General features: G+C 30.8%; 4 protein-coding genes across 9 annotated transcripts; 2 read left to right on the forward strand and 2 right to left on the reverse strand.

The window, feature by feature from the left end:
• Positions 1–618: 618 nt before the first annotated feature.
• On the reverse strand, positions 619–4821 carry LOC145961526 (peroxisomal acyl-coenzyme A oxidase 3-like). Its single transcript, XM_083081817.1, has 12 exons — positions 4667–4821; positions 4287–4437; positions 4062–4190; positions 3713–3868; positions 3491–3638; positions 3113–3403; positions 2847–3013; positions 2507–2750; positions 2170–2403; positions 1887–2041; positions 1369–1662; positions 619–1266 (listed from the first exon to the last, which is right to left on the reverse strand). The coding sequence occupies exons 1-12, from the start codon at positions 4672–4674 to the stop codon at positions 1177–1179; spliced, it is 2067 nt and encodes a 688-aa protein (XP_082937943.1). The 5' UTR covers positions 4675–4821; the 3' UTR covers positions 619–1176.
• A 307-nt stretch (positions 4822–5128) lies between these two features.
• Positions 5129–13943, reverse strand: LOC145961527 (uncharacterized). Of its 3 annotated transcripts, none has more exons than XM_083081819.1 (8): positions 13495–13943; positions 13126–13338; positions 12814–12995; positions 12536–12734; positions 12277–12448; positions 12043–12188; positions 11598–11829; positions 5129–8243 (listed from the first exon to the last, which is right to left on the reverse strand). In XM_083081819.1, exons 1-6 carry the CDS (start codon positions 13768–13770, stop codon positions 12079–12081), a joined length of 1152 nt encoding a protein of 383 aa, XP_082937945.1. In that variant the 5' UTR covers positions 13771–13943; the 3' UTR covers positions 5129–8243; positions 11598–11829; positions 12043–12078. The 3 variants fall into 3 exon arrangements, with proteins under 3 accessions (XP_082937945.1, XP_082937946.1, XP_082937947.1); XM_083081820.1 differs by lacking the exon at positions 5129–8243 and adding an exon at positions 8645–10663; XM_083081821.1 differs by lacking the exon at positions 5129–8243 and adding an exon at positions 8645–11159.
• LOC145961528 (uncharacterized) lies at positions 5254–9624 on the forward strand. Of its 3 annotated transcripts, none has more exons than XM_083081823.1 (7): positions 5254–5412; positions 5517–5664; positions 6347–6585; positions 6686–6861; positions 7118–7276; positions 7832–8195; positions 9021–9624. In XM_083081823.1, the coding sequence occupies exons 3-7, from the start codon at positions 6405–6407 to the stop codon at positions 9170–9172; spliced, it is 1032 nt and encodes a 343-aa protein (XP_082937949.1). In that variant the 5' UTR covers positions 5254–5412; positions 5517–5664; positions 6347–6404; the 3' UTR covers positions 9173–9624. The 3 variants fall into 3 exon arrangements, with proteins under 3 accessions (XP_082937949.1, XP_082937948.1, XP_082937950.1); XM_083081822.1 differs by having other exon boundaries at positions 5254–5391; XM_083081824.1 differs by having other exon boundaries at positions 5254–5391; positions 6377–6585.
• On the forward strand, positions 9929–12057 carry LOC145961529 (uncharacterized). 2 transcript variants are annotated; one of them, XM_083081825.1, is made up of 6 exons: positions 9929–10226; positions 10365–10775; positions 10913–11115; positions 11231–11303; positions 11370–11456; positions 11663–12057. In XM_083081825.1, exons 2-6 carry the CDS (start codon positions 10549–10551, stop codon positions 11847–11849), a joined length of 777 nt encoding a protein of 258 aa, XP_082937951.1. In that variant the 5' UTR covers positions 9929–10226; positions 10365–10548; the 3' UTR covers positions 11850–12057. The 2 variants fall into 2 exon arrangements, with proteins under 2 accessions (XP_082937951.1, XP_082937952.1); XM_083081826.1 differs by lacking the exon at positions 9929–10226 and having other exon boundaries at positions 10264–10775.
• Positions 13944–14163: the final 220 nt, after the last annotated feature.

The following is a 14163-nucleotide window of genomic DNA, read 5'->3' on the forward strand; positions in this document are numbered from 1 at the left end:
AAAATTATGGGCGTAGCACGGACACGCACCAAGTGGAGACATTATCGACAGTACGAGAAAATGGGTGTGCGAAATAGTTCCAACTTCGAAAATGGGTGCGAGGAGCGTTGAAAGCAGTCTCGTAAAAGGGCAACAAGTAAAACGCCGGCCTGGCCGCTCTCAGGTTTCTCTCTGCTTGTAGTAGTATCAACTCAAGTGGAACGCAGTGATGGACGGATTTCTTTTTTTGGCGCATGCGTGACGTAATAGCGGTAAATATAAATGATACATAATAAAATACGCGGGACACTACAGTTTTAAATTGTATGAAATTATATTAATTGATTAAACTTGATTGATCTCAAGTAATTTTATTTGTATATATAACTTTACTCCCATTTTACTTGACTCTTTTCTAATTAATTTTTCAAAAATTTTTAAATAGCTTTTTAAAAAGGGGTTGTACAAGATTTTGTATTTCAAAGTACTTTTTGATGCGTGGGAAAAGGATCTAATATCAATGGAACATATTTAAATTCTATTTAATGTCCGCAACGCTCGCAGTATCATTTCATCAATTAATAAATGAAAAGTCTGTACATTTTAAGTGTAATAGAGAATATATATAATAAAAGGAAATATATTGATAAACTTTATTAAAAATATAACAATATAACAATATAACAAAATAAAAAATTTCACATATGTATGTATAAAAATATATGTATGTATAGATATATATGTATAAAGTCTAACAAGAATTGAGATTAAACATCCAAACAAAATACCCCCCCTTAAAATAGTATATAATGTACCATTTAATATCGAGGTATCGATTATTATAATAAATATAATTATTCCAATGACAATGCATACACATATACATACGTGAGCACATGTGTGGTACCTATATGGAATTGAGTCTATATGTATATACATATATGTATATATGCTCAATTTTGTAAACAAAGCAACATGAATTTGTACCAAAATTCTTATTTCCTTTTTCTCTCAAGTATTTTTTATTTTAAAAATCTATAAGTAAAAAGGAATTGGAATAATTATGAGATATACCTCGTATATATAATGGCTGTATTTTTACTCTATATATACATACATACATACATATACATATATATATATATATATATATATATATATATATGTATATAGTAAATATATATAGTAATATATATATTATAACTTTGAGCGGATTTCTTCCCACCACGATGGACGTTCCAAATTTTCTTTATCTTTAAATATCCATTCTTTCATGTGTTTATATATCTATATAAAAAAAGTTTTTAATTTATTATATATGAAAAAAAGTAATTATTATATGCAAAAATGATTTGATGTAAAAAATATTCAGCAATAGTAATATTATACCTCGCCATCAGACATTCCTAAGGCAGAATTAAGAATAAAATCTGGCGGAGCTAAGACATCAACCAATGCAACTGCATTATCTAGTAAATCTCTACATAATATTATAATTCCTTCCCGCAGAAAATTGTCTATGTTACTGCTAGAAGAAGCATAACCACCACTATATAAATCTGCCAATTTCTTTTCCAAGATTATAGCTCCAAATAATGAACACAATTGTGTCAATACTTCTCGTTCATTCGCTTTCCATTTCGGATCTTGTAAATATGTGATAAAATATGCCATTATAGCATGCTGTAAAAAAAGAAGAAAATTGCATTAATTTTTGTCTGAGTAAATATAAATTAGCGTATAGTGAATTTATTTCCATATAAAGCGCATATATATTTTCTTTAGTAATTAAATCTATAATTCAATAATGCAATTTAACAATTTGATGCAAGCTGTTTGAAATGTAAGTTGCTATACTTTCTCTGTTCTAATTAAAAAATACATACATACACACATATTTTGCTTACCTCTCCATATACAAGAGATAAAGTCCGCGCTAAAAATGCTTGAGAATTGTTTCGTGTGTCAAAATCAGACATTCCATTTGATTTAAGTTTATTTACATGTTGATATGTCTTTTTCAGATAATAACATATTAACCATTTAAAAGCTAAGAGCAAATCTAAAATAGGGAAAACATTATTAATTGCAGGAAGCATAAGTCGTTTGTAAGATCAACAACTTCTAATAATATATATTTTATCATAATTAATTATAATAATTAGAATTAATTTTTTATATATATCATACTTTCAGGTCTTAATGTATCCTCAATTGTAACTTGATCAAATTTGGTATTCAATATTTGTTCTGCATCAACAAGAAAATCCGCCGAACCAAGTGGAGACGGCACGCGTTGTCCTTTAATTACGTTAGTCCATTGGCTTAACAACCAATTGCTTGCTTGTTGGATAAGTATATTGTTTTCACCCTCGTATGTACAATTTGCATCATTTTCACCTCTTATTTCACCCAAACGTGACACTATTAACAACATTACAAGATGACTAGTATTAATAAAATTTATATGTATAACATATGTATAGTTATTGAAATAATATAAGTTTGTACAAAATCTTGCATTTACTTTTCAAGTATCCATGACCACCACAAGATTCTCTGCAATCCTGAATTGCATCACGAGCGATCCATGAACATAATGGTTTTGCTGCGCAAGACAATGCATGTATCTCTAATCCTACATCAGGGCTCAAATCTTCGTCCTCTCCTATAAACCTTTTCAAATTGAATTCAACCATCTTCTTATAAAACATGTTCGAAAATATTTTTATTGCATATGTTGCGGCTAAATGAGGAAAAATTCGCCATTGCTAGAACGTACGAGTTTGACATGAATTGTAATTGTTAAATCTTCTACAATTCAATTTTGACATGAAAATCTGATATATATACACACACACACATACTTGTGCTTGATATTCTATAACTGGTAACTCATCATTCTTGTCCGTAGGTCCAAATTGTCTTCTAACTGCACAATAACGTATGGCTATCGTTAGGGCGAGACTCATATAATGCGAACATATCAAAGTAATAGTGACACGACCTGATGATAGAGCGCCTAATGACGAACCTACATACGTAAAATGTATAAATGAAAATCGATCATACAAAAAAAAAAGAATATAGCAATATATCACATTGTTTTTGGCACATTAATACTAATATTTACCATATCTTTTTCGTTCATCCTTTATAGCGAGCACATATTTTCCATCCTCGGTAACATCCGCTGTACGGTTCAACAGATAAGTACGGGATATAGAATACTTGTCGAATATTATAAATCCATTGTCTATTCCATTAAGTGCTATCTTTTCACCCATGTCACCAATAATAACACCAGAGAAAGGTAGATGAGTTTTTGGATCGCGAATTGGTACGATGAAAACATGTAGACCACGATTCACCCTGTCAGGTGTAATTAACTGTGCAAATACAATGGCGTGTGTAGCAGATTTTCCTGAAAATATATAAAGAATAATGTATCAAGTATTATTATGTCAATTGTTAATTCATTATTGAATTTGTATGCTGAAACTTGTTTCACCTAAACCGCCTGCCCAACATTTTGCAGCTTCAAAATCAGGAGTATGAAGAATAAAACTTTTTGTCGCTATATCATATGTTGCTGTAGTTCGCATGCCTTTTGCATTAGATCCATGGGAAAATTCAGTTAGAGCAAAACAGCCAATATACTAAGCAATTAAGAAACACATCAATAATAAATATATATTTTACAAGAATAATCATTAATTTCGTTTATACATACATTTCCACTGTTCAATTCTCCTGCAAGATGATAATGTTGTTCAGTACCTAGTGCTAATATAGTACTTGGTACCATAGAATACATAATACTTAATTTTATTGGTATAGATCCATCATATTGAAAAATATAAAAAAAATTTTCTTGAACATGCATAGGCTAAAAAGATTATAAAACTATATATAAATTTAGACAATAAAGTAAAAGTTTAATAAAGTATTTTAAATTATCTTTTAAAGTATTTTTATATTAATATAAACAATTTATGAGACAAATAACATATTATTATAATTATTATATAATTAGAGTTATATAATTAATTTACGATTATATGTAATTTATTTATAATTACAGTTATATCATTCTGGTGAAATGCTCTCAGTTGAATATTACAGCGTTTTCGTAGTTCATCTAAACTTGTTAGACCTGTTGAAGTCTTTTGAAATGCTGGATTTGTTCTGACATATTCCCATAATTTTTCCTAAATATTTAATTGTTTAAGATATAGTTATATGTAATACAAATTATATAGTTGTATAGGTATAATGTATGTATTAAAATTTATCAGTTTCAATACCTGAAATCGTACACCATCCTCACCCTCTAAAGTTAATTTGAATGATTTCCAATCAAAGGTTGCCCGCTTTCTATAAGCATCTAAAGGTCCCTTAGGCAAATCCTTTATCAAATTATTGGCAATGGACATTGTGCAATTTCTTCTTTTGAAACTACAATTGCATTATAAATAATGGTTAAAGAAAAAACTTGCTAGCATTAATAGAGAAAGATTTACTAGAAGATTATTCGTTTTCAGTATGTTTTTTTATGATCTTTGTCCTTTTCTTAAATTGACATAGTAGAAAAAAGATGCACAATTGTGATATTATTTAACAATTCAGATGTGGTTTAATATGCTCTCAATTCTAATAAGATACTGGAAAAATATTATATACGTACATATTCATATGTGTATAATTCACTACTTTTTCTTCTTTTTTTTTACTTGTCACTTTGCTCAGAATATTATCACGATTGGCGATATGAAAACGCAATGCAACCTTATATAATCAATTACGATAAGTATATATTATATAAATCTAACATGCAAATACATCGAACTTTGAACTATTTGTAAAATTCATAGTTTTTATCGCTTTGATAATAGCTTACAAAACAAGACTGAGTAAGCGATAAAAACAGGCAACGCATATATATAACATGATCGTTTTTTCATATGCATATATGTATATAATGTTATATAATTTACACAAAACATATAAACATACATATATAAATATACATATAATTTCTTCTATTGATTTCTATTTTATATTTTTATTGAAATAAATAATGATAATGATTAAGACAATGAATGGCGATAAAAGCGCCATATTCTCAGAATGACTATTACTATAATGGTTCAGAAATCAACAGTCGATAAGATAAACTATCGACTTTTCTCGTGTGTTGACTTTTAAAAATTCTTAAAACGCTTTCACAATCATATAAAATAATTGTAACCAATACATTACAATATTATAATCTTGAAATATTTCTTCTTTGGAGCATTTTTTTGTTCATTTAAGTATTAATAATAATAATAATTTAGAGTAATTTTTTCCATGGACTAAAATATCCAGGATACAATTTTACGAATTCTATTTCGAGGAACCTTAAAACATGTTAGAAATATATGTCGCAGAGTACAATTCAACACTATAATACAAAAATTTTATATATAATTTTATATAATACAAAAATTTTATACTATAATTTTTCTTCATTAATATCGATCATTATTGCGAAGGGAGGCGATTTTAGTAGGCGAGGACGAGAGACGAGAGACAAGAGTACGAATGGCGCCCGTCGTCAGCATGGGCCGTATTTTCCTTCTTGGTCCTTCCGGTGCCCGAACTGCATTTTTCCGCATTAACGAGGCGAAAAAGATATTCGAAGTAAGATATCGCTTTCAAGAAAGAGATCAAACTCGCGGCACGTTACTTGATAACTTTATCAATTAAACTACGATCATCGATTTATCTCATAATATTACAATCATTTTATAAATGCGCGAAGAAAATACTGAATTATCATAATTGTGAAAAAAAATTTTGAGCATCAAATTTAAAATAGATACAATAGAAATTTCAATCTTGCAAAAAGATTGTCTTTTAAAAAAATAAACAAACTTATAATTAGATATAAAATTTTGATGGAATGAGAAGGATTATTTAATATTATAATATAATCATTTTTGTCCTTACACACACACACACACACACACACACACACACACACATCGCTAATGAATGTTTTTTTCGAGAACGATCGTAAGAATGCTATTTTATTTATGTCGGCGTTTGTACGCTCGCTTATCTATATAATCAATAATGATATAAGTTTTAATTCGGCACATTTTCTCTTTCATATGATCGTTATTGAAATTTGTAACATAAATATATAATGACTATTTTCTGATTCTAATTTACCTATTATAAGTTGTACATTACATTGTATTTCGTTGATAATTAAATATATAAAATAAGTGTATATTATAACAGATTTATAATATATATTTGTAATAAAAAATACATCTTCTTTTAATATATAAATAATGAAAACTACATGTGTGCAAAGGTTGATTCTCTATGTACATAAAAATTCAAGTTATCATCACGAGTACGTGACGGGCAGAATGGAGGAAGCAAATTCTTCTATACAAAACAAGATCAAAGACAATAATCACACAGATAAAAAAAATTTGCATCTGACATCGCATAATAATGAAGTTCCCGCTATTCAGGAAGAGGCACTATTTACTTGCTCTTTATACATATCGCGCGTTGGTAGCCAAGACCAAGGTTACACGATCCAAGGTGCAACATGCAATTTGTTCCAAAGATAGAAACTTATTATCTACTATTTCTATACTTTGTTTTACGTAATCTAATTTCTAACTAATTCGATATTGATCAGGTTGCGAGTTGCTACGATCTCATCTCGAAGAAGCTATCATCGCTTCCGAACCTCTGTCGACGTGGCGCGTCTCTGAAACTCCATGCGGTCTGATAGCCGCCTTTGCCAGAGAAAACGACGCCGAAAAACTATTGCAACGTGGCGATTTAGCCCGCGTATTTGGAAGACCTGTACAAGTACAAGATATTTTTGTTACTTTCAAATTTCACCAAATGAGAAAATCATTTTAGAAATGTTGCATTCGTTATCTTTTCGAACAAAAAAAAAAAAAAAATTTTATTTTGTAAAATTTTGTCTAGAATTCTCCACCCAATTATTTCATAATCAAATATTATTCTGAGGCTGTATTAATCTTTCGAATTTCGGTAAAATATTCTTTCCTTAAACATTTATATTTGAAAAGTTTTTCGATTAAATTTATTTTTCTATCAGGTAGCACGATTCTCAGCGAGAGATTCTCGATATCGTCAAGCCGTACTTCTTAGAGATGTTCCATGGGCCATACCACTCCAGGATATAAATTCGGCCCTGGCAAAGCAGGGAATTGTCGCTGGAAATGTCGAACGTTCGCGACATTTGGTTCGAGTAGAGGTAGAAATCGAATACCTTCCCTCTTATTCTTATCACTCTAATTATTACGTTCATGTAATAATTATATACCATGAAACACATGTATATTACGTATGAAATACTACGCAATTATATTATAATATCGCAGTAGAAAATACTACGCAGTAGAAAATACTACGCAATTATAATGCAATTATAATATCGCAGTATTAATATCATTAAAAATTGATCTAAAATTAGATCCGTATGCATCCAACTTCAGATGTATAGATTTTGTCATTACTTAAATTTGCACAAATATAGAATGCATATTATGTAAAAATACCGGTTTTTGTATCCGGCTGTGAAATAGCTAAGATACGCTTAATAGATTTCGAAAGTTAACTTTCCAATTATGTCTCATTGCCATTAGCTCTCTTGCACTATTTGCATTTATTTGAAAAAATTAAGATGTAAAGTAGCGATTAAAACTAATTATAAGTCTATCGCAAAAAATTGTTAAGATAAATATAATATTGCATGTAAACATAATAATTAATACAAAAGTGAAAGATATTTATTGCTCTTTTCGCATAGGTCTTTGATGCGAGCCATTACGAAGCCTTGTTGCGTCAAGGTCTGGACTTTTTCGAGGTGGCACGTTTCAATGCCGTCCCGGAACGTTGGTGGCGTGGTAGCGATAACACCGCATGTTCCTCCGGTGTATCGTCGCGATGCGCACCGGCAGATTATGGGAATAATTCTCCGGAGACGTCGAATATACCGCAAATGACGGATGGCGTGCTGCAATGTTATCGATGCCAGGGTTTTTGGCACGTGGCTGCCAATTGTCGACATTTGCCACGTTGCGTCCGCTGCGGCGAGTTGCACAGTGTCGAATTCTGTCCCAGGCCACGCAATAATCCAATATGCTGTCACTGTTCCGGGCCTCATCACGCCGGTAGATAGCTTTTCCGGTCTTTGCCAAAACTATCGTAGTATCTCTCACCTATTTACATTACACACATTTTGTGATACAATTTAAAAAAAGTAGCAATTATTCGTTGAATCGTTTAATGTATATTTTATTTAATTATTCGTGTAAATAATTGATCACATACTCACGAGAAATTTATATGTATTTTTTTTGCTCTATGAACTATATATTTCTTATATATACATGAAAAATCGATTTCGTATACGAATGAATAAATGATATGCATTTAACAATTCATGAATAATTGCTTCATTTAATTTTTTTGTTTACGAATATATGTTTTAATTATAATCAAACGATTATAAAATATTTAATCTACAATTCACTCCGGAAATGAATCGCGAAATTTGCTTCATTCGTTATAAGATAATTTGCAAGAATAAATTATTTTTTTCAAATTATCTTATGTGGCGTGATTTTCATTTTGACATTTATTTTTTTCCTCATTAATCATAAATACACTTGCAAATTGATATTGGTGTTTTGACCGGGAGAACTAACTGTCGCTTTGAATTCGATACGCTTAAAGTATGCGAATAAAGTGTAAAATTCGATTCATATTTATTCTAGAAATCAAGAAAAAAACTTTCTTATGAAACAAATCAATTCTTCCCGCAAATCGCTTTACGTTTACGTAATAATACAACTTTCTACATTTCTATTTTACATTATTTATTATCAGAAACTCTATACATATATGCATGCATATTGAAAATACTATTGTGCCTGCTATCGCGCATTGTATACAGACGCAGTGCGACTATAATGCTCTTTTATTTTTTATTACAGGATATAGACAGTGTCCAGTTAGACTGCAACTGTCTAACGCGACTCCCGTAAGCATCACGTTGAGTACAACTCGCACAGGGGGTCAATATCCAACAAGCGCGGCGAACAAATCGAACCCTTCGTGCCATTTCTTGAGACAGAGTCACTGTTAAATATCAATGTTTCACGAGAAAAGCAAAATTATTTGTATATAAAATTATTAGCTTCATTGGCATTATTTTCGAACCACCGTTGTCATAATTTTGAAATTACATTGAAAGCGCTTAATAATTGTTCACATTGCGGAGATAATAATGTTAATTACAAGCAAAATTTCAGTTTCAAAAAATTTAACGACCTCATCCATTGCATATAAAAAATGTCACGTAGTTATTTGGATTGCAACGTAAAAATTTATAAACAATGTGTAGTAATTTATATTTTACATCACGTAAAAAAAAAATTTATAAACAATGTGTAGTAATTTATATTTTACATAAACAAGCCACCACAAGAATTTTTAAGAGGGTGACTTTCGAAAAGACTTAAGAAGACTGTTATCATCTTTTCTCATAAAATACTATAACTTATATGTACAAAAAATGTTTTTATATAGAGATTTTTTATTTATAAAATATATATTTTTATAATATTAATTGTGTAAGAATTTGTCTTGACGGAAATTTTATTTATGATAAAAATGATTCTCATGCGATTGCGAGGAAACTCGACGAGACATCGCGCTTTCTCCCCTTTTTTTTTCTTTACGGGGAATTCTATAAATTTATGGTTACAAACTACAGTATTCCGCTGTTTCGTCCCACTTTCTTCGTCCTAGTCCCCCACGAATGTAGGTCTCCCCACCGGTATATGTTGCCGCTACCATGTAATACTTGATCGAAGGAGAGGGAAGCTATGTGCGGGTGTTTGTCGTACCTATACGTTTAGCCATTCGATCGACTGCTAGTCCGGTTATATCCGTATATGCGATTGATGTTGGATATAGGTGCATTATATAATTATATGCCAGATACATCATTTGTGTCCGACTAGTTTGCTGTGATCGGTCCCCGATATACGCAAATGCGCGAATAGTATCAGTCAATTTAAAGTAGTTTATTTTACTTTTTATATCGTGATAATTTTTTATATTAAAAGAATTTTTATTAAAATAAATTGTTTTTGCAAAAACTCGCATGTGCCAAATAACATTTCAGAATACGAAAGGTAAGTTTGATTCCATTTAAAGTATTGTTTCGCGCGAGTGAAGAAAATGTCTTGATCCTGAGTGTTTTACTGTTTATTTTTTAGATTTTTTCTTCGAAACATTTTATTATGTGATTTATAAAAAATGTTACTTTTCAGTTACTTTTCTTTCGTATTTATGCGAAAAATTCAAACATCGAAAAATATATACGGATTTTATACGGAAATTATTTCTTCCTTTCGCGAAGAAAACTCTGAAATGTACAATGTGAAGATTTTAAACAAGTATAAAACTACATAACGCAATAATTGATGAAAAATCAGGATCGATACTTTGAAGAAGATGTATTCATTGCGCTTGACGTTCCTTCTCGTCGCGTCGATATGCAGCTTGACCGCGCAGCCAACATTCTTCAGAAGTACATTCAAAGGATTGAACGGCGTCGAATCGAGTCCTTCTGCGCTCGCGAAAGACGAGATAAGAGTCGTTTATTATCACGAACAAACAGTGGCGGTGATCAATCTCGATCCAAGCAATGTATTACGCGATTGCAATATCATTGAAGTATAGTAAGTGGTCGCCCTAAAGGCCGCTGCTTGACAATCAGATCGTGTCAAAACCGGTTCTTAGTCAATTATAAGTCTAATCATGATTTCTTCTTTCTAATTCTACATAATCTTGACTTGCATCGTTGTGTCTCTTTCAGTGAGCCGTCCGAGGCTATCGAAGTTTTACGAAACTTGTCTATGACTTTACAACCACAAGTGGTATCCTTTCAGGAGATAACGAGACTTATGCAACAATGCGAATTGTTAGATAAACTCCAAGTAAAAGCTACGTCCACTTTACCCACAAACGCATTGAGCAGAGCCGCTAGTTCAATTACTCTGTTATCTGGTATTCTACCAGGTCAAGCCTTTTTATGACATTTTTAACGCATGCAACATTGTACTCTACATAGAATTTGTAGGCAATGATTAAATACATGTATATGTATTACTAATTAAGAAATATATTACTGTAGGTACAAAATGGTGTGGTACGGGAGACATAGCTGAAAATTACCATGATCTGGGCGATCTACCTCACATTGATAGGTAAATCAATAATTTTCAAAAATGTTAATTTTAAAGTCAGTTTAATACAGATCTTGTACTTTTCAGATGCTGTCGTACCCACGACCTTTGCCCTATAAAAGTCCGAGCTCAACAGACCCGATATAATCTTACAAATTACTCCCTGTATACTAAGTAAGATTTTATCGATAATTCGTAAAAAAAAATATTTAATAATCGATTTCGATGAGTATTTTAGTATAATGCATCTTTGAACGTCAATGTCTTATATTATTTCTTTAATCATTCTTAACAAAGTTTAAAATTATACATTACCTGTTAATAGTCTCAAAATTGTCTCTCCTTCCAAAGATATTTGCAAGTGTTTCACTGCTTCACAGGTCACATTGTACTTGCGACAAAGCGCTTTATCAATGTTTAAAAGCTGCCAATCATCCAACGGCGAATCTAATGGGACAGATATATTTCAACATCGTCAAAGTTCCATGTATAGAAGACAAAAAAAGAAACCAGTATTCTTCCTCGGAATTGTCAAGAAAGTTTGTACCTGTGAAAAAAGAATATTAAAACTTGACAATGTATATCATAATTACTAAAAATGTAAATCAAATGCATGATATTAGATGTATTCAAAAGTTTAATACATATGCTCAATTTAAAAAAAAAAGTAAAAGTAATCTTCAGAATTATATAATCAAAGTGTAAATATTATTTTTTATATTGTATACTTAAAATTTCTTAAAAATATTGTATAATATACCTTTTTGAAAAAAGAACATGTCGTTTTAATGCTCGCTTATACACAATTACCAACTGAAAGAAAAGCCTGATTCAGTGTTGGTAAAAAGGCTACGAGGTTTCTTATATTTTTAGCAACACTAGATGATCTGTGATTATACAAATTTCCTACAATTTATTACAACAGAGATTAGATTATATTTCATTTATATTCTCTCTTATATCTTCTTTTTTAAAAAAATATCAATACAATTACCTATTAACCATAAGGTTTCCCTTCTGATGTGCATATATTGATGAGATAATAATTTATTCAATAAAAGACACAGATCCTCATGTGAGTATTTCGAGTTCCTCAGAAGAATATCTACTTCATCTTTGCAAGAATTGCTGAGCGTGTTAGCTAGTATACGTATAGATGCTGTAATCTGAAAAAGAAAAAACTAAATTGTGAATTTAACGTGTTAATTTTACAATTGTATTACATACAAAAAAGAGAGAAGAGGACAGCAAACCTCATTGACACGAGATATTTCGTTTGAACCAGAAAATAATAAGTAAAGATGATCAACAATTTGTGGCAAAATAGAATATAAATATGTTGTGCATATTGTTGAAGAAGATAGTAATGCTAACAACCAAATAAAATTTGGATTCTTGCATAAAAATTTTTGTTTTGTAATAACTTGGACAAGCTCTATCATGTCACTTTCTCTGTAAATATCAGAATATTAAATTTCCTTATAAATTTACTTACTAGTAAGTATAGTGCATAAAAACAGATAGTACTTACGATATCTCATGAAATCCTACATGTACATAATGTAAAAGTGCATATATTACAGAAGAAAGTATCGAATCGTCACAATTGGATAACAATAAAATTAAATATTTCAAACAATGCTGTGCATGTAGTATAGAAAAAGCTACATTGCTTCCTGCAACTAAATTACCAATTGTCCAAATGCAAACATCCTAAAAAGATAAGATAAATTTATGTACTTGTTAAAGCTTTTATACAAGTTTGATAAATGATAAAACTGAGATTGATAGATTAACTCATATTTTGCTCTTTTTTTTCTTAATTGTAATTAGATAAACTTACCAGCAATATATAATTTAAGCTTTCTAACTCGATAAGTAAATATGGAATAACTGCTTTTCCCAATGTTGTACATGCTTTTGTATTTCCAAGAGCAATATTACAGCAGCAATTGGCTGCATATAATTGAAAGATTGGATTATTACCAGATAGATCGCGTATCAAGCCTGATAAACTTTGATCTACTCTTAAAAAGGCATAAATATTCTCCTCCGACTAATAAATACAAGAGATTAAATAATATTATTATAGTTTACTCCCTTTGCGATCTATTATACATATAGTTGTATAGCATATATTAGGTAACTTTATATGTACACAAAAAATGTTAAATAATTTAAACAAGATTAATTCTCTGAAACACGTACATACCTGGATAAGAGCATTAGGCAGATATCTATAATCTTCAAGAAATATCCTTTTCTTCTTAAGAAGCTTCACTCTCTCATTAACATACTCGACCGTGAATAGTTCATTCTCTGGACATTCTCCCAAATTTTTGCGATTCTTATCCCACGTGGACATACGATTCTGCTTTCTTTTTGTCAAAGTAGCTTCTCTCAATTCTACTCGTACATTTTCAACCGTGTTACTGTCACTTGACTGTAGCTTCCCGGCTTCGTCTATTTCTTCGTTGGTAGTTAGCATCTCAAATCGAATTTTATCGTATATTCTTATTAGGCGAATAACCGAATGTTTTAATGAGTGATTCGAATAACCTCTCTGTGCATTACTCTTGCATTATGTAAATTCACGTAAATTGAAATTTGGAATAAATCGTATTTTTACTCCATTCTATGGGTGCATCTAGAAGCACAACCGCTCACTGAGCGGCTAAGTAGCAATCGAATGTGATTGGTGAATTCGAAGATAGAAACCAATCACATTCAATTGCTACTTAGCCGCTCAGTGAGCGGTTGTGCTTCTAGATGCACCCTATGTTGAAAGCTCTTTTTCGCGCATGCGCATTGAAGCATCAATAGCCGCATTCAGCGGACTCAACAGTTGGGCAACATTACTAGATTTTCCGATGTAATTCGA

The sequence above is a fragment of the Camponotus vicinus genome, unplaced genomic scaffold, assembly GCF_025532165.1.
Source record: "Camponotus vicinus isolate PSW18456_S1 unplaced genomic scaffold, iyCamVici1.0 SCAF_11, whole genome shotgun sequence".
NCBI lineage: Eukaryota > Metazoa > Arthropoda > Insecta > Hymenoptera > Formicidae > Camponotus > Camponotus vicinus.